Below are 20,883 nucleotides of genomic sequence, written 5' to 3'. Positions count from 1 at the left end.
GTCTTCGCAAGCCCCTAGCATATTTAGCATAATAATATGCACATAAATGTTATTGAACAAAGGCATCTGATTACAGGTGATCTAGGTACATACCAGATCCACAGCCAAAATTAAAGAAACTAATTCTAAGGGACAGTTTAAGATTACAAGGATAACAAACTCCAGTATCACAAATTGCCACACAAATGGGTGGGACTGTAATGTTAGCCTTCTTCCCACTAAGGCCCGGGGGTGTGCAGGAACCTCACCGGCATAGGGATCTTAGAGAGTTCTTTTCCAATGCAGTTCTTCATGATGCTCCATAAATTGAGGCTATAGTTTGGCTTGTATGGTATCCTAGTTCTCTTTTCCTTCTTGGTCTCTTCCAGCTGATGCTTGTACTAGAAACAAAGGCAAAGCCATTCAATCACCCAACGAATAGAAAACACGGTATTTTTAACCCTCTCTTCGCCCATGCTGAAAATCAGTATTTTCAGTTTCTCTTTTAGCTCTTTACAAGCAAATCTGTGGGGATAACACACCAAGTCCCCTGAAAAGTCCCACATAAAAGCTACCTGTTCATCAAGGCTGATGTCACTGCTGGCTCCACTTATATTGCTGCCAGTACGTCTGCACAAATGATAAATGTATGAGAATCAGAACAAAGATCAGAACTGAAGTTTTGGTACGTTTCTTTACAAAGCAAAATGCCAAGCACACTGCACAAACTTGTATTGAAGGAAGACCAAATTTATATTTAGGATATAATATGTATGAATATAAACATTTCTGGAGAACTTGGTCATGTAGAAAAACTGAGTTTCTACTTACTCAAGGATAAGGGCCCAAAACTTAGTAACAAGTGGCAACTACAATACTCTCACTAAAATGTTTCTAAGATTTTAATGGCCAGATATGGGCATTTTCTTCAGAAGTCAAGGATAACTTACTTATGGCCCAGATTTTCAGGCATGGTGATAATCTCAGGAGCATCAAAAAATTCATTCTCATCATCTTCATCACTCATGTCTCCTTTGCCAGAGCAGCACTGATCTATAAGGAGAAAAACCTTGTTCACGCACCTGGACTGTATTTACCATACACCTGATACAGCAGGATCTTTTCGATACACACCACAAAAATAGCAACAAATGGTAGAAAGCTGTGGGAAGGCCAAAAGAAAGAAACGACTCCAATTCCATTTCACATATGTTATTGATTCTAGAGAATCTGGAATTGTATCAACTACAGAAAGCTACCTGGCTCCTAGCAGAAAAGGCCTCTTACCTTTACCCGAACCAGTGCTGCCAGGAGTGTTAGCTGGCAGCACTGTGGCTCCTCGGAAGGCCCTCTCCAGGTGATTATGCTGCTTAGCCAGCTGCTCCAGGGTCTCTTCCAATCGGATACGCTGGTCTCTCTCATACTGTAGTGATTTCTGCCATTTTTTGCTATGGGTCTGGGCTAACACAAGGAAATCTCTGCAGGCCTGTAAAGGGAAAACATTGAGATGTGTCACCTCTGCTCAACTATCAGAGATTCTCTTCGGGCCTCTGTAAGTCCATTAAGTAACCCTATTCTGGGAACTTTAACTGACAAATTACAATGGAAGTCTTTTCCTGTTATTCCACAGTGTCAGTGACAGCCAATTCTGTGCTGCAATCAAGTGCAAAGAAAAAAGTGACCATGGTTGTCATAAAAATGCTAAGTGAGCAGCAAGCCTAGACAAATATTTGTGGCAGTATCACAAACGGCAGGTATGTAAAAGAAGGTATGTCCTACCTGAAAGGAAGATGAAAAAAATCTAAAATAGCTTTCAAAAAAATTTTAATGAAACTGAAGACATCTAAAGCTGAGGACGTCCAACACTGACAATAGAGAATCTGTACTGAACTAGACCAAATGTGAGGAAACATTTTGTTTTTACCTTGGCACCAAGAGAAACGACTGACCTTAAAAGTCGACCTAAGGAATCAAAGAAAAGGATCTAGAGAATAAAACACAAATGTGATGACATCAATCCTTTCAATGGCTCCGCCACTGGTATTATGATCGAATCCTAGCTACTGGTTATGACCATAGAGGACCCTTCACAGTATGACCACCCCCTGCCTTCTAGTCTGCTCTCCATGAGTACCTACCCCTGCACCCCACCATGGAGCCACACTGACCTGCTCACCATTCTTGGACACACAGATTTCTTTCTTAGCATAGGCTATTTGCTCTGCCCAGAAAGTCCTTCCCTATCGCCTGTCTCTCCCTCAGTCTCATAATTAGCCAGTCTCTTCTGTTCACTTCCACAACACTTTGTACACATCTCTATTTTACATCATCTAAGGCACCAAGGCAGTATTGTGACTGATTTTCTATTTCCCCAGATGGATTATAAGCAATTTGAAGATTGGGTTTATCGCTTATTCATATATAGATATCCAGCTCCCACCTTCATTGTTTTGTATACAGTAGAAGCCTGATAGTTTGCTTAAGAACTAAATGAAGGAAGGATGCAATGTAAACTTACAAGTCTATCCTGTTATAGAGAAATTAGAATATCTTCTCCCATGGCTTCAACTACTGCCTACCACCTAATTACTATTAAATCAGTAATTCTAGCCAAAGCTCACTGAACTTCAGACTAGATTATCTAATTGCCTATTCAATAGCTTAAGGTAATCTCAAAGCAAACTGGTCCCATATTGAACTCACCCTGTGCTCTTGCCAACTTAACTTCTCCCTTAAGTGTTTCCCATCTCAAGAAGAGTTCTAGGACCCTCTCAGCCGCCCAAGCCAGAAACCTAAAAGGCATCCTTGATTCTTAGTTCTCCTTCATTCCCCACAGACAATAACCAAGTTCTGTTGATCCTTCTTCAAAACTTTTGGAATCTGTATACCCTTTTCCATTCTTCTTTCTAGAAGCAATTTAACATATGCAACAAGCACAGGTTCTGGAGTTAGACTGTTAGAGCTCAGATGCCAGCTCTCTCCCACTATCTAGCTGTGGAACATTGGAAAAGTTATTTAACCTCTCTCTGCCTCATCTTCCTCATCTGTAAAAAGAGAATAACAACAGTGTCTAGTTCAAACAGTTGTTATTTTACATGTAAATCATTTAACCACTCAGGGCTCACAGTAAGATCAATATATCTTAGGATATTACACATAATTATCACTGCAACAAAAAGGTTTTACCTTTTTAATTCCTACTACTACCAAATTGATTTTAGCACAGCACCTGAGGCTCCCTATGATCTGTAACTCCATTTCCACCACTCACCCTACCCAACCCCAAATACACACACACTTATCTCCTCTCCAGCCTCATCTGTGGCTACTTCCTTGCTCTACTAATAGTCAATTACAAGCAATTCCCAGACTTTGGGGGAAGAGAGGGTATATGCAAATACCATACTTCTACCAGAATCAACTTTTCTCCTTGGTTTCCTCCAAATAACAGTACTGGTAAATAAGAGTTAGCAGGAGAGAACCATATGTTAAGCCCTTTACAAAGCACTTTACCTGAATTATCTCATAGAAGACTTTCAACAAACCCATGTGAGACAAGTATCATCACCAATTATAGATAAGGAATTATGTTACAAAGGAAATAGGTTGTCCCAGATTATAGAGATGGTTCATCAGGGCCTTAGTTTTACATTGCCTTTCTTCAGTAGGAAGATTCATGGGTCCTTCAGAACTGAATCAAGGTGTGCCTTCTCTAATAGTCCTAACCAAGTTAAATACCTCTAATGTGACTGTTTCTATCATAGCACATATCATACACCATTTATTTCTCTGTTCTGTCACTAGACGGTAATCTCACTGAGGGCAGGAACATACCACCATTCGCTTATATTCTCTAGCACAGTGCCTAGAACATAGAAGGTACTCAATAAATGTTTGCTGAATTAGCAAAGGATACACTGACAGTGTCAAATTTATTTCCTAGGTTAGAGTCACTCTGATAGAAAGAAAAGCCATATCCTAAGCGATCAAGAAATTGAGTGACATATATTCTTCCTTTTGATATAACTTTTCCTATACATTGCCCAGGTAGAGCTCTGAAATACTAGCATGTTGATTTTTAACATGCATTTTATACATGAGGTCTTCCCATCATCACCTAACAGGCACAAAGGAAACAACATAGGGATGCATTTCAAACAATAACTGGCAATAAAAGGGACACAGGCAGAGAAACAGAATGAGAAAACAGAACTTAACTCTGACTTCAGAGATCACTCTGTTTAATACAAACTCTGGATCTTCAGAACTTGGGAAAGAAGAATTGCCCCAAGGAATAAAGAAGAGTATATTTTTAAAAGAAAAGTCCAAACTAAAGTTTCAGTTTAATGAAAAAAATTTAAATCAAGAAGTATTTTTAAAATACCTCTTAAAACAAAAACAAACATACAAAAAAATACCTTAGCAAAATTTTCACAGTAGAACAGGAAAATAAAAAAGTAATGGAGTGTTCACCTGGCATGGATAAAAGCCAACATTCACTATCAGGAGACCATTGTGTCCCAAGTTGTCCTATTTTTAAAATAAACTTATCTTCTATTAAATTACTGATTAATTAACTTGCATGATTTAAGAGATTTTCCTGATCATGAGGATACAGGGAAAAGAAACAAAATCACTAAGAAGGACACAGATTGGAAAAAGAGCATGCAATAAATGTCAGAAACACAAGCAGTAGGGAAGCGGACTTGGCTCAACGGATAGAGCATCTGCCAACCACATGGGAGGTCCAGGGTTCAAACCCAAGGCCTCCTGACCTGCGTGGTGAGCTGGCCCATGCACAGTGCAGATGTGCGCAAGGAGTGCCGTGCCATGAAGGGGTCTCCCCCGTGTAGGGAGTGTGCCCTGTAGGGAGAGCTGCCATGCACAAAGAAAGTCCAGCCTGCCCAGAAGTGGCGCTGCACACATAGAGAGGTGACGCAACAAGATACAACAAAAAGAGACACAGATTCCCAGTGCTGCTGACAAGAATACAAGCGGACACAGAACACACAGCAAATGGATATAAAGAGCAGACAACTTGGGGGGGGGAAGGGGAGAGAAACAAATAAAAATAAATCTTAAAAAAAAAAAAGAAACATAAGCACTGTTGCTGATTTGCTAAATGATCCTGGGGTTATATTTGATCTGCCTACAATGTGTAAATGGAGACCATAATTTGTCTTCTTTCTACCTTTTATGAATGAGAACACTTAAGAAAGTGTTCAAAAGTTCAGGAAATGAAAAGAAAAGGTATCACAACATTCCATTGAGTAACAAAGGGGTTAAATGAGAGAAACCAAATTTTCCCTTGGTCATAAGAAAAGCCCTTTGATCACTGGGTAGTATGTGAACTAAACTAGTTCTAAGCAAAAGTCTTATTAATACTCACTAAACAAGGAAAAACCTGATCCTAAGTGAGGTAATTTTATCCCATTTAATTAGGGAAAAAAAAAACTTGCATAAGCCCTTTCTCACAGAATACTCTTCTCACTTACCTTATGAAATTTCTTCTAGTATTTTTATGTGGAAGCTAACTAAAACAACCTGCCAGGTGAGATTCAGTCACCAGTAGAAGAAAAACAGCATAGTTTAAGCCATGTATTTATTCATTTCATAATTGTTATCTATAATGCATCTGAAATGAATCAATAATGCCAGTAGTGCTTTGTGTTTACTTAGAGCCCTTCACCCAAGCTGCTAAAGTATTCTACAAACCAACAACAGCCACCCACGATAGTCATAAGGAAGCAGAAACTTTGGCCCCTTCTTTTAAAGAAAAAGATGCCCACAGTTGAGTATTTGCTCTTATCACCCACAGTTACCTTCAAATTAAGGACTAAGTAGGGACTAGCTGGTATTACAAGGTTCTCACAAGTACTTGATCCAGCCCCTACTTACCACACTGTAGGTCAGGATGCATTAATATAACAAAGTAGGGGAAGACTCCAACTTAAACATCAAAGAACATGGCAGCTGAAAGGACCCATGGAGATTTTGAGTTCCAACAGTTAGATTTAAAAACAATCCACAGATGCAACTCAACAATGAAAGAGCAAGCAATCCAAATTTTAAAATGGGCAAGACTTACATAGGCATTTCTCCAGAGGAAATACAAATGACCAAACTGCACATGAAAATATGTTCAATATCATTAGCTAGCAGGGAAATGCAAATCAAAACTACAATGTGATATCTCACAACTCACAGAATGGCCATTATTAAGAAAAACAGAAAATAACAAATGCTGGAGAGGATGTGGAGAAATAGGAACACTCCTTCACTGTAGGTGGAAATGAAGAATTGTGCAGCCTCCATGGAAGACAGTTTGGTGGCTCCTCAGGAAGCTAAATATAGAACTGCCAATGCTCCAGCAATCCCTCTACTAGGAATAGATCCAGTAGACTTGAAAACAGTGACACAACCTGGCATTTGCATGCTGATGTTCACAGTGGCATTATTCCCAATTGCCAAAAGATGGAAACAACCCAAATGTCCATCAGCCAATGAATGGATAAACAAAATGTGGTATACACATGCAATGGCAAACTATGCTACTGTAAGTAGAAATGAAATTGGGACACATATGATAACACTGATGAAACCGGAGAACATTATGTTGAATGAAATAAGCCAGACACAGAAGGATACGGATTGTATGGTTTCACTAATTGAAGAATAAACACAGTCTAGGAATGAAAATGTAAATTAAAAGAAAGCAAAAGAATAATTTTGGGACTGAATAACATAGTGAATCTGGAAGTGGATAAGGACTGTGGTTAATAATACCAATACAAAAAGGTTCTTTTACAAACTAGAACAAATGTACAACACTATTACAAGGTGGTGCGAATACAGTGATATAAGGGAAAAATACAATTAATGTAACTTATGGACAGTAGTTAACAGCAATATTGTAATATTCTGGCATCAAGGTCAAAGAAGGTACTATATCAAATCAATGCTAAGGGTCAATAATAGGGGTGCAGTATGGGATTTTTTCTTTTGGACTAATAAAATTGGTTAAAGGTTTATTGGGGGAATAACTAGACAACTCTGTGATGAAAGTGAGAGCCACTGAGCATACACTTTGGGTAGAATGTACACGGCATGGGACTGTATAACACAGTGAACCATGTGGTAAAAAACAGACTGTGGTTAATAGTACAAATGTGAGTGTGTTCACTCATGAACTATAACAAATATACAATACTAATACATGGTGCTAATACAGCAGGGGGTATATAGAAAAAATAAATCAAGTGTATGCTATGGACCACAGTTAGTGGTGATAGTCTGATCATGTTCTTTCATAATCTGTAATAAATGTACCACAACAATGTGAGGTATTAGTGTAAGGGTCATATATAGGAATTCTGTACATTATGCATGACTGTTTTGTAAGCTCATAACTTCTTTTTTTTTTTTTTTTAAGATTTATTTATTTTTTGTTGCATCATTTCATTGTGTCAGCTCTGTGTGTGCAGCGCCATTTCTGGGCAGGCTGAACTTTCTTTCACGCTGGGCGGCTCTCCTTACAGGGCGCACTCCTTGCGCATGGGGCTCCACTACACGGGGACACCCCTACGTGGCACGGAACTCCTTGCGTGCATCAGCACTGCACATGGGCCAGCTCCACATGGGTCAAGGAGGCCCGGGGTTTGAACCGTGTGTGGTAGACAGATGCCCTAACCACTGGGCCAAGTCCACTTCCCTTGTAACTTAATTAAAAAAAAAAATTATAGGGAGCAGAAGTAGCTCAGTGGTTAAGCTCCAGCTTCCCATATATGAGGTCCTGGGTTCCATCCCTGGTACCTCCTTAAAAAAAAAAATTATGAAAAGCAGTCCACAACCCAGGACTCAGTTACACAACTGTTAAGTGTTCTGATAGTTGCAAAAGCAGGGTTAGAACTCTGAGCACCTACTAACACTAGGCTGGAAGAATGTATCAATAATTCCATGGGGCTGTCCTCCTGACTGCTTGACCAGAGCATGAAAGTCATTTCATCTGCGCAGCCTGTTCTATTTCATGCGACAAACACTGTAACTTAAAATCTTTGAGCAGTGAAGCAGGACCTAACAGTCCATGCTTCATCAACCACACTTTCCAGCACTTGGGGAGAATTAACATTAAGAGGGAAAGAACCAAAAAGCCACCATTGGCACTTACATTAATCATGGCATTGGATGTTATCCTAAAGAGTGTGGCACGTTCGTTGACCTGTTTGATCTTTTCGTTGCTCTCAGCAGGCAGCTTCAGGGACTCCAGCTCACTAAGGGACCGCTGCAGAGCTGTGCCATGCTTGGCTATCAAGTCATTGCATGTGCTCAGGTCCTCCACTTTGCTGGAGAGGGTCCGGAGAGTATTCTGCAGCTCAGTCTTGTCAGTTTGTGAGACAGATTCTTCATCTCCGGATTCATCTATAGGGGTGAAAAGGCAAGTTAAATGACTAGGACCAAAACTAAGAGTTGGAAGCCTACCAACTCTGCCCACAAGCAAACTGGACACTCCTCAGACAGTACATTCTGAGTAAAGGGCTCACCACTACCAGACAATTTCTCTACAGTGTGGCCCACAGAGCACCTGCATCAGAAACACCTTCTTAAAGGTGCAGAGTCTCTGGTCCCATCCCCAGAAACTTTGATTCAGCTGCTATGAGGTAAGAATCAGGAAGCCACATCTCTACCAAGTTGTCCAGGTAATGCTGAGGTACACTAAGGTTCTGAGAATCACTGACCTACAGGATAGGATGGAGAAGCTGAATGGCTCTTAGGAAGAAATTTCTGAGCATTTTACCTCCAGCTTGCCAGGTACAATCCAGCCCAAGCTGGTTGTTATTGTAAATCCATTATCTTCCATCTGTTAGGTATTTAGTAGGCCTTGTATGAAATGAGTTGAAAAATCTTGATCTAGTTCTTTGCAGGCAAAGATCACATGACTAAAAGGCTCATTAATTTTTCTTCTCTAAAAGAGTGTTCAGGAACTTCACGATGAACTCATATGACACTAAAGCCACCATGAAAGCAATGCAAGATCTTACATTAAATACTTATCCAATAATAAGACAATTAGAACAGCAACACTGTACCTCTCACTATCAGTTTTGTACACAACACTTTGTAACTGCGAAGTGCTTTTCTAGGAGTGTCACTTCCTTTGGGGGAGCTAACATCAGCACAAATCAAGACAAAAGAAATAAGGAAAGACTTGCCCTATCTGCTAGACAGAAAAGTGGGGCCAAAGTAAAAATATAACTTGTTACAAAATAATCTACAAAGCAGTGAATTTTCCATTCCCTGCTTATTCAATATTAAATAAAGTATAGGAAAACAAAATAAACAAAAGTATAGGAAAACAAAATAAGAAAAACAAAATAAACAGATGAGCAAAAATCAGGAGGTGACCATCTTGGTGAGCTCTAAGTGAGCAACCTGGGGGGAGGCGGGGCTAGGATGGGGAATCCTAGCTTTTTCCCTGGGGAAAAAAATCAACGTTTTTGGCAGTCTACCAAAATCGTTTCAATTTAAATAGGATGTTAGGAGAAAAGGTGTTATAATAATCTTAAATTGTGAGTTATAATAATCCTAAAACTATTAATAAAAACTATTTCTCAAAACTTTTAGGTATCAGTTAGCATTAAAAGCAAAAGCACAGGGAAATTAGATTTGGCTCAACGGATAGGGCATCTGCCTACCACAGGGGAGGTCCAAGGTTCATACCCAGGGCCTCCTGACCCCTGTGATGAGCTGGCCCAGTAGCAGTGCCGATGCACGCAAGGAGTGCCCTGCCATGCATAGGGGAGCCCCACGCGCAAGGAGTGCGCCCTGTAAGGAGAGCCGTCCTGTGCAAAAAAAGTGCAGCCTGCTCTGGAGTGGCACCGCACACACGCAGAGCTGACGCAGCAAGATGATGCAACAAAATGAGACACAGATTCCGGATATTGCGGACACAGAGAGCAGACAACTGGGGGGGGTGGGGAAGGGGAGAGAAATAAATGAAAAATAATAATAAATCTTTGGAAAAAAAAGCAAAAGCAAAAGCAACTGTTCTGTCTCTAGAGTAGTTTTTCAACCTCAGCACTATTGATATTTTGGGCCGGAAAATTCTTTGTTGTGGGGGACTGTCCTGCGCATTGTAGGAGATTTAGCAGCATCTCTGGCCTCCATTCACTAGATGACACTAGAAACATCTCCACCTCCAAGCTGTGACAACCAAAAATCTCTCCAGACATTGTCAAATGTCCCACTCTATGAAAAATACTGCACAGTGATTAAAAACCCGAAACATCTAGGAGATAGCTGATAATCAAATCACAAAGCACAACGAGGGACAAAATAATATTTAGATATCTAAGGGCAAATAGAAACGTCTCTAGACACAGTGTTCTTTGTTCTGCTTCCTACCAGATTCTGCCAACATCTTCACAGCCTTGGCCTTGGCCAGTTCCAAGGCTGTCACCCAGCGCTGCCGCTCCACTTCTGAGCTCGCCTTCAGATGGTAGGTTTGAGCCCCTCCATTAGAAATGATGAAGTTGCAGGAGTCCTCCACAGTGATATTGGCTGTGGCAAGGTTGATGGTACCACGGCAGGTGTGCCTCATTTCTGCCTTTGACCTGAATGATACGAAGACATGTCAGAAGAAAGCTGACAGGTGGTTTATTCTTCATCACATTCTATCCCTTTTCATAATTTAAGACCTTTGAAAATATGGTAGTCTTGGGAGCCAGCAAGTTCTAGTCATATTTCCCTCAAATGGCTCCTTAAAATTCAAGGAACATTCAGTAGGGACTTCCTTTCAGAGCCTAAAAGCATTGCTTTTGTGTCTGTATTTTTAAAAACAAGGCTTTATCAAGGTATAAATACATAAAATATTAATTCATCAATTTTAAGGGTCCATTTCAATGAATGTGACATATGACAAATGTACACAACTGTGTAACCACCACCACCACCATCAGGAGGTAGAACATTTTCATCTTCATGCTCCTTTGCACTCAGGAATTACTTTTTACTTACAAGTTAAAATTGCAAAGTACTTTATAATTTCCTACAACAAATTTTGTATAATTTCATTCCCTAAAAAAAAAAAAAAAAAAAAAAAGCTCCATTTTATGTATATTGACCCATTCCCCCAATGTAATTCAGCCCACCTGAGAAGTGTCAGACCATCCATAAACTAATACTGCAGAAGTGTAGGAAAGCACACTTAGATGATTAGAGTATTAATATTGGCTATGATTCAAATGATATGAAATAGGAATAACTAGCTTTCTGAGGGAGTAAAGAAAGAATAATCATAAAAAGAAAGAGTCACCAGACGTTACAATCTTTCTGGAATATATTCTTTCCTAAGGCCCACTGAGTTTTATTGGTGGGAACTCCTAAGCCACCCTATTAATAGCTAGGAGAGATTCAGCAGATCTGTTCTCAGAGGACTGGGTGTAAAAATTTTCCTGATCTCTAATGACTGACAGTTCTATTAATAAATTAACTTATGAACTTTACTGCACTATTAGGTCACCAAAGCCGCAATTGTGCTTTTTGCACAATTGAGTGTTTTAGGGTACAGGGAAAACAGTTAATTTCCCCACCACCTATGTATGCCCAGCAACCCACATATTGCAAATGCACTTTTCACTGTCCAACTTTGGAACATAAAGAGGTCAAAGTCCTCTGCTAAATGCCACAGTACAAAGCAGAGCTATTTCCCTTTCACTGGAGTCAACAGGCGATACCTGGCTCATCCAGAATTCCGGCATGCCAGAATTGACATATACCCCTCCAATCTCCAACAGTAAGATTTGGTATGTGTGAGGACATCTGTTTACTATGCTTAGGAAGACAGATTTTCTATTTTTCTTTTTCAAATGCAACTGGTTTTTCTTCCTAATATGTACAAATGAGTAGTACAGGATGACCAGGGGGGTCTCAATGGACCTAGCCATTTTCTATCCCTTGCATCTGCTACACTGTAATATGAACTACTGTTTTTCCTATTCTTACCCCTTACTACCCTGGCTTCAGTTACATTATGAAAAATGCAGGCTGAATTACAGAGGCACAGCTGACAGGCTGGCTCACTCTTGCTTTCTACTCCAAAGGTGCTACTTGGAGCCACCACAACATTCCTCCTTAGTGGCACTTTTCACAAACCATTCCTAAGGAATCTCTTCTGCCTGGGTCATGTTCATGAACTAAAGAAGTCTCTCAAACCAAGTAAAGTCTGCAGCAATTTAAAAAACATCAAGGAACCCTGAGAGTAAGGCAGGTTTGACCTCAGAGCTGTTAAGTTCCAGCAGATTTATCTATGGCTATAAATGATTAGCGGAGAAGCTGAAGAGATATGATTCTCAGGTGTGAGGTAAGTTCTTCAGGCACTACAGTATTAGGTGGTATTTTCTAGCTTGAAAGGTCTTCCCTGAAAAGGCCAGCAGAAACAGTAATTCAATCTCTAGAGGCTGGCCAGGAAACTAATACGATGGGCCTGTCATGAGGTTTCTGGGAGAGCTAGGATTCTAACATAAGGTTTCAAGAAAAGGGACATCTTTGCCTAAGAAAGAACAGGATGAGTAAAAAGAGGGAAGCAGCTTGCCGGGCTATAAGGATAGTTCATCAGTGTATGAGTCTAAGAAGAACAAGGTCTCAGTTAAAAGGAAAACAGTATTTTGGAAAAGGTATACATAGGAGACTGTATGTTTTGGAAGCATGAAAAGTACAATGAATGACAATTTGGCTAAATAGTTCTTGGAGGGAGATGATGAACCAGAAGAACCCTGCTGGAAAGAATAAACTACAAACAGAGCTAGCAGGAAATATTTCAATGTGATTTTGAGAGTGGCATATAGATTTGATAACTCAGGATCTGTTGTTTGGTTGGTTTGTAGGTGGGACCATCTTAGCTGGCAAGGGCAGGCCTATGACAAAGTTCCCAATATGCAGTTTGGTATGTTTTGGAGGAGTTTTATCTGTAGTCAAACAGGTACCACTTGCTCTTTTAAGAAAGAAGTTAAACATGGCTATAATACTTGAAGAGATAGCAAGATATAAGTTATTGATGTCCAAGATCAAAACTGATCAAGACTGGTACTAATCAAAGAACCAACTGGCCTGGAAAGTAGATCTGACAAAAAGTTGAATCAGGAAAAAACAGCCACACACATTAAGGCCCACAGCTGATATACAACTTTTAATAACGGGGAGTCAGTGTGAATAGCGATTTACAAGCCAAGTCGGGATATGAATCAAACATTAGAACAATGGTCAATGTTAACAGGAACGCACGAACTTGAATAGGGGGAAAAGTTGGGCTTTGGGGCAAATTAAAAATCAACTGGTAGTCCTGGTCTGGATGGATAGTTTGAAAGGGTTATATAAAAATCAATACTGAATACATTAATTCAGATGATATCCATAACTATAAAACTAAAGTCCCTTAAGCAGTGAAGATGAGCTAAACTAAGGCATTTTTTTTACTGTTAGAGACTAGATAAGAATGCATTCCTACTTGAACAACCTCCAACTCCTACCTTTTCTTACAGAAAAATTCTGGAAGAGCCAATACAAGAGTCAGTGGAAAAAAAGATTCATTCACCTCTAACTTTCCTTGTGGCAGAGTGACTACTGGTGAAGGAAAAGAAATCCAGAGTGAGGTGCTTTTCATATCAGTGTTTTGAGCCACAAACAAGATGATCTTTAGAAAAAGACTTCAATTAGAATTGCCATTATATTAAATAAAGTCTCCCTTAAGGGAAACTTTTTGTATAAAATATATTAACTATGAACCATACCTCTTTCCTGTAGATAAGTAATTATCGCTGTATTTGATTGAGTCATATAACACTAACATGGGTTTCAAATCCTGACCCCACCAAAACCTCAGGAAAGCTACCTATCTTAAGTCTCTGTTTTTTTATCAGTAAAAAGGGAATATCTCCTAACTCCCAAGGTTGTTTTGGGGAATCGAGGAAATACACTATGTATAACAGCTAGGCACACTGTTTAGTCCTTAATAAAAGTTGATGTCCTGTCCCTGTATCACTTATCTTACTCCTTACCTATAGTAACATGAGTACCCAAAAGCAGAGAGCAGGTTCAGTCACCATAAAAATATATTAAACATTCCAAAATAAACACTGTTGAACGGAAGTAAACACACCAAAGACATGGATTCTTAGCTTAATAAAAGCTAAACCCTAACTAACCAGAAATGACAGAAATGCTGGACAGAACACATCATTCCCACGGGAGAAGATGGAGCAAGAAAAAAAAAACAGCAGCACTGGAGCGCACATCTCCATTCTGAGCTGTCCAGAAGGCAAAAGTAAACCAAGTCTTGAAAATATAAGGAAGACAGGCAACAGAATATCGAGGCCACCCTGTTTGTGGTGTCCTTGGGACTGATATGTGGAGTGAGCCAGCAAAAGCGGGTACATCAAGGGCCACCAGTAACCTTGGATTTTGGAGATTGGGCAGGACAGCTAAGACTTGGGACTTTGGCTGTAAATTCCTTGGGAGCAGTGCCTAAACGCTTTGCTCTTCTGTGTGTGCCGCTCAACACTCAGTAGAGTGCCTTCCCTGCAGAACTGGTAAGTACACCCAGGTGCTGCAGGAAACACAATGGAAGAGCAGCTGCTCTCCAAACGACTGCAGACTCTCAAGGCCAGGGAACCAGTGGAAGATATGTCACCAAGGATGGTATCCCAGGTAAGTAAGTCCTGGGGCTTTCAGTTCTCGTGTTGCGGGCTGTCATTCCGCGCAGGCGACGAAAAGAGGGCTGGGGCAATCTTGGCTGCGGGGCCAGCTGGAGGGGGCAAGTGGCGGGACCGGAGGTTGCGGTGGGGGAGGCGCGGCGGGGGACAGCGCCCCGGAAGCAGTTACCTGTAGTAGCTCAGGAGCCCGTTGCTCAGCACGAACCACCGCCGCTGGTAGCCTTTGATATAATTGGTCCATTTGAAGAGCCAGCCCTCTCTGGCCGAGCCCGAGCCCCCAGCGCCCGAGCCGCCCGAGCCCCCCGCCGGCGGCGCAGGGGCCGGCCCGGCCGCCGCCACTCCCCCGGCCCCGGGGCCCGGCCCGCCCGCAACCGCGGCGGCCACAGTTCCTGGCGCGGCCCCGGAGCCGGGCCCCGAGTCTCCGCGGCCACCGCCGCCGCCGCCGCCTCCCACCAGGGGGGGACCGGCGCCGCCACCGCCCGGCGCCGCCATGGCTGACGGGCCCGGCCCCACCACTCCTCTCAGCTCCGTCGCCGCCATGAGCCGCCGCCGCCTCTCGGAGACGCAGAACCGGAACCGCCTACGAGCGCCGCTGTGGCCGCCCAAAGCGCCTCACCGGGCTAGCGCATCAGCCACCGCCGCGCAGCGTCCCCACCCGGCCAGGCCCGCCGCGGGGAGGAGGGCCCGGTCACCGGGAAGGAGGATGTCTATTGGTGACTCCGAGTGTCACTTTGCAGAAGTCCCCGCGGACATTGGTATTTCTCTCGGGCCTGTCATTCTGTACCGCCCAGTGAGAGCCCGGGGTGGGACACGTTCGCCAGTCACGCCGTTGATTGGTTCAGGTGAAGGCCAATCAGACGCCTGTACAAGCTCATTGGCGCTTTCTCTTAGCCTCTAGCGCACCGGGAGGCATGGAGAACGCGGAGAGCCCTGCCAAGTTGACAGGGGATTGGCTTTTGTCTCCGCCACTCATTTCCGTTTATGCACCCGTCACTGCCACGTCACCTCCTCCCATCACTCTTTACTGCCCTTATGGATTGGTGGCTGGTATCAGCTGCTCAACCTTTTCTACCATTTACGGAACTGATTGAGGAAAAAAGGACGGAGTGTCGTCGTCACAGCCTCACCTTCATTTCTTATTGGTTGGAACTTATGTCAGTAAGTTGTCGGCGAAGAGGCGGGAAGGCGATTGGAGACGACCGGTTTCTGGAATTGTCTGTGAATGCTGGAGCTTGGCGGTGCTGACCAATGAAAAAGATCTAGTGGGAAAGGGGCAGGGTAGGGCAACCAATAAAACACAGGGAGGGAGTCTAGAGCGTGCGCGCCTATTTCCAGCTTTGGGGAAGTTGTTGGGCGATGAAAGCCTGTCAGCTTCTCAAGAGCGTTTTGTGATGCAGGCGCAGTTCAGGCTTCTCTGTTAGAGTTAAGGCGTACATTAGTTTCTCCTTAGGAAGGGCAGGATCTTCAGCGTGACTCTCAGCCAGACTCAGCTTGAGTCACCTCCTTAAGGATCAGGTTTTCTAGCAGCTAGTTGGGAGTAGAAGGCCTGAGTTTCTGGGGAGCCCATAAATAGCTTCCCCAGTTCTCTTAGATCCATGATCCTCATAATTCCGTCCCGTAGGTTGCTGTTCAGCTCATTATCCCTTCACATTTCCTATCACTTGATTCTAGACTGTCATATCCCTCCACTAACTGTCCGATGGGTTGTGGACCTAGATCTGAGGAGAAAAAGATTCTCGAGGACCTGAGTTTATATGTACTTCCTACCGAAGTACCTTAACAGATCTAAGGTTCTTTTGGGGTTTAGTGTTATAGGAGCTGAAAAGTATGACCGAACTTTATTCACACAGTTGTGAAAATCTCAAATTCAGTAACTAATTTATCATTTGGATGTTGTAAACTATTGTTACCAATGGAACCAAAAGCTTTGAACATTGAAGAATCTGACACCTATTACATTTTGCCAGTTCAAACAAACAATAGAAATAGCTGTTCGACACAGCATAACAAGTTACTTTTCCTTGACAGTGAGTTTCCCAGCCCCAAGAAAATAAAGTATCTGATGGCTTGAACCTTATGTACCCCCAGAAAAATATGTTCTTGAAGTTAATCCATTCCTGTGAATGTAGATTTATTGTAAGTAGGAGTTTTTTTTGAGTAAGATCTTAACATCCGACCCTGCTCATGCAGGCTGTCTTAATCCTTTTACTAAAGTTCTTTATATGAGAATGAAATTCAGACACAGAGAGAGAAAGCCATGGAAGCAACAAGCTGAAAGCAGTGAAACCTAGAAGAGAAGGTTGAGACCAGCGGATACCACTGTGTGACAGAAGAGCCCAGGATCACCAACAGCCAATCTTTGGGAAGGACGCATAGCCTGATGATGCCTTGATTTGGATATTTTTCTCAGCCTCAAACTGTAAGCTTCCAAGTAAATAAATCCCCATTGTTAAAGCCAACCCATTTCTGGTGTATTGCTTTCTGCAGTCTAGCAAACTAGAACAGATTTTTGTACCAGTAGAGTGGAGTGCTGCTATTGCAAATAAAAAAATGTGGGAACGGTTTTATAAGTGGGTAAGGGGTAAATTCTGGAAGAATTGTGAGGTGCTTGATAGAAAAGGCCTAGATTGCCTTGAAGAGATGGTATGTGGAAATCTGGATGGTAAAAGTACCTTGGATGAGACCTTAGACATCTGTAATGAACGTGTCATTGCAAACTGGAAGAAAGGTGACCCTTATTTTACAGCGGCAAAGAATTTGACAAAATTGAATCTTGGTGTTGGATGGAAGGCAGAATTTGAACGTGAGGAGCTTGGATATTTAGGTGAGGAGATTTCCAAACTAAATGTGGAGAGTGCTGCCTGGTTTCTCCTTGCAGCTTATAGTAAAATGTGGGAGAAAAGACATAGGCTGAGAACTGAACTCTTGGGCACAAAGAAACCAGAAACTGATAGTTTGAAAATTCTGAGCTTCCAGAAAGCAAATCCCCAGAGAAGTATTACATTTGAAGGTTTAATGGAACATGGAACCAGTCAGCCATTTCAGTACAAGCCAGCATTGGTAATGCAGTTATCTAGAAAGGATTTGTAGAAAGTCCTACTGTCTGATGGTTGGACCCCTGTGTAATATATGCTAAACCAACAAGTTTTTTGTGAGGTTTGTATGAACGGAACCACTGTCAGTCTGGACTAAAAGGGAGAGAATAGTATCCTTTTTTTAGAAAATGATTTTAAAAGGAGAAAAATATTTATTGAATTCCAGAAAGCGAAAACACTTTAAAAATCTGCAGGCAGACATTAGCTGAGATTTGGGATTAAAACAAAATTAACTGAGCCAAATTGAATCCATTTATGCTTGAGTCCTGGCTTTGCTACCTTTGAGAAAGTCATTTAAGCACTACAACCCTCAGTTTCTACTTCTCTTAAATAGGAATAAAACTTTACAGTATACAGTTGTGATGAAAAGCATTTGAGAGTGTTTTATAAACTGTAAAAGTCTACAAAAATGTGAGTTGTGTTGCCAAACACATCCCTTAAGTTACTTGCCAATTATAAAGGAGAAATACATATATGTACAATAGGAGATCTGGCTGTGTCCACCTTTACCAAATTATCCAACTTAGCATCACTAATCTTGGGACAACCAGACACTTTTATGAGGTCCCTGGTGTACTGCAACACAAAGAATACAGCATCATTTATGAGGGTTGGTTGTTTTTTTTTGCTAAAAATGTTGAGCCTAAATCTAATCAAACCTATAGATCTAAATTTACAGGGCATAGAGGAACCAGTTAGGACAGTACTCCAAGGAGATAATCAGATCAATCAAGAATGTGAGGTATTCTACAAAGCAACTAGTTTTATGCAATATAAGATATGAAGATAAGGGGAAAAGTTGACATCATAAAAAGGGGCAGGGGTTGATTGTTCTAGATTAAAAGAAACTTGAAAGACATATCCAAATGTTTGACTGGATTCTAGTTTTAAAAAAAGCATCTAATAGATGTCTTTTTATTAGATAATGTTAGGGAGTTATTATATTTTTTGGTATAATACTGGTATGGTGGATATGAAGGAAAATGTCTTTAAAATTTGGAGAAGCATGCTGACATATTTAGAGCTAAGGGATGATGCCTATAATTTCCTTTGAAATGGTTCAGAAAAAAGAGGGAAGAATCAATGAATAAAACATAAATTGAAATGCACACAAACATTTCTCTATATGTATACATAAAGCAAATTAAGACATGTTAATCATTGAATCTAGGTGACTAGTATATAGTTTTTATTGTGCCATTATTTCTACTTTTTTTATATAATTGAAAAATTAAAAAAAAAAATGTTTTGAAAACCTGAATTGAATTATGTTACCCATCACTGCCTCCAGAAAACTGCCCGGAGTTTTTAGCCTGGCAAATCTGGCCTCACCTTTCCTTTCCTGCTTTATCGCTTACTTTTTTGTCTTTCCACTCTCCATGCTGCAGTGAAATTATCCACATATTTTTCTCTACATTTGCCATACACTTACCCAGATCAGCACCTTTTAAAAATTTATTTATTTATTTATTTAGTTCTCCCTACCCCCCTTATTGTCTGCTCTCTGTGTCCATTCACTGTGAATTCTACTGTGTCTGCTTATCTTCTCTTTAGGTGGCACTGGGAACCAATCCTGGGACCTTCTGGAGTGGGAGAGAGTGCTCAATCTCTTGGCCACCTCAGCTCCCTGGTCTGCTGCACCTCTTATTGTCTCTCCTCTGTGTCTCTTTTTGTTGTGTCATCTTGCTACTCAAGCTCTCCATTCAGGCCCGCTTGCCGCATGGCCCAGCACTCCTGTGTAGGCCAGCTCACTGTGTGGCCCAGCTTGCCTTAACCAGGAGGCCCCAGGAATTGAACCCTGGACCTACCATATGTAGACGGGAACCCAATTGCTTGAGCCACATCCATTTCCCAGATCAGCACCTTTGCTTATGCTTTCCTTCCATTATTCATTGCCCAGCACAATACTCTCCCTCCAGAGTCCTCTCTGATTTCCCATCTTCAGAGAATGCCTCTTCCTTAGGACTCTCTTGCCATTTCCTGTGACATGGTTTTCCTTCAGAGTTATTTATGTTCCTATGGTATCTCCCCCACTAGAAAATGAGTTTTTCCATTGCATTACTCATGTCTTTGAAACCTCACAATAGCTAGCACACAACCCAGCATTTCCATTCATTCAACAGATATTTACTGGAACACCTACTATATATCTCCAGTTCTGAGCCAAGAGCTGGCGGCAGAGAATTAAACATTTAGATAGGCTCTGGATCCTCATGAAACATAAAGGATTTGGGGGGACTGTATTAGTCAGCCAAAAGGGGTGCTGATGCCAGAAATCGGTTGGTTTTTATAAAGGGTATTTATTTGGGATAGAAGCTTACAGTTACTAGGCCATAAAGTATAAGTTACTTCCCTCACCAAAGACTTTTGCCACATTTGGAGCAAAATGACTGCCAACATTTGCCAGGGTTCAGGCTTCCTGGGTTCCTCTCTTCCCAGAGTTTATTTCTCTCCAGGCTCAGCTCCTCTGTTTTCTCCACAAGGTCAGCTGTAGATGAAGCTCTCTAGGCCCTGCCTGTCTCCACAAGATCAGCTGTAGACTCTCAGGTGACCAGCTCTGTCTCTCTCCCTAGGGCTTCTGCTGTGTCCAAGGAGCCATCTCCATTCTTCTTTGTTCTTCTCCTATGTGTTCAGTTCCCTGGCTCCAGCTCAAAACTCCAGTGTCAAAAATCCAACTCTGTCCTTTGCCAGTATTTTATCTGTGAGTCCCCATCCACCAAGGGGTGGGGATTCAACACCATTCTGATATGGCCCAATCAAAGTCCTAATCAAAATTTCAAAACAAACAAACAAAAAAACCCCAGTTTATTTATACAAAGTATTGTAGCAGTTTGATATTATTGATAAATTCCAAAAAGAAATATTGGATTATATTTGTAAACTGGTCTTTTCCTCTGGGCATATTAGATTATATTGGATTCAGAGGTTCACTTGATTAGGTAATCAGGTAAACCTCTTTTGTCAGTAGGGCATTCAGTCCCCACCTGTTGGTGGTTGGGCATTCACAGATAAAAGGCATGGCAAAGGACAGAGTGGAGGGTTCTTAATGTTGGAGTTTTGATGTTGGAGTTTGATGCTGAAGCTGGAACCCTGGGAGGAGAGGA

The 20,883-nt window shown here is 41.6% G+C and overlaps 1 protein-coding gene across 1 annotated transcript in view; it reads right to left on the bottom strand.

The window, feature by feature from the left end:
• OSBP (oxysterol binding protein) overlaps positions 1-15,351 on the bottom strand; it is a 35,278-nt gene extending 19,927 nt beyond the window's left edge. Inside the window, exons 1-7 of the mRNA XM_058305393.2 lie at positions 14,854-15,351; positions 10,381-10,589; positions 8,147-8,397; positions 1,267-1,465; positions 930-1,032; positions 555-609; positions 249-380 (exon numbers count right to left, since the gene is read on the bottom strand). Of these exons, the coding sequence (XP_058161376.1) occupies positions 249-380; positions 555-609; positions 930-1,032; positions 1,267-1,465; positions 8,147-8,397; positions 10,381-10,589; positions 14,854-15,224 (1,320 nt within the window). The 5' untranslated portion in view covers positions 15,225-15,351. The remainder of the gene's footprint in view (positions 1-248; positions 381-554; positions 610-929; positions 1,033-1,266; positions 1,466-8,146; positions 8,398-10,380; positions 10,590-14,853) is intronic.
• Positions 15,352-20,883: the final 5,532 nt, after the last annotated feature.

This window comes from Dasypus novemcinctus, chromosome 10 (assembly GCF_030445035.2).
Source record: "Dasypus novemcinctus isolate mDasNov1 chromosome 10, mDasNov1.1.hap2, whole genome shotgun sequence".
NCBI classification, from domain to species: Eukaryota; Metazoa; Chordata; class Mammalia; order Cingulata; family Dasypodidae; genus Dasypus; species Dasypus novemcinctus.
Note: the sequence above shows the minus strand (reverse complement) of the source record. Positions and strands in the feature narration are given on the sequence as shown.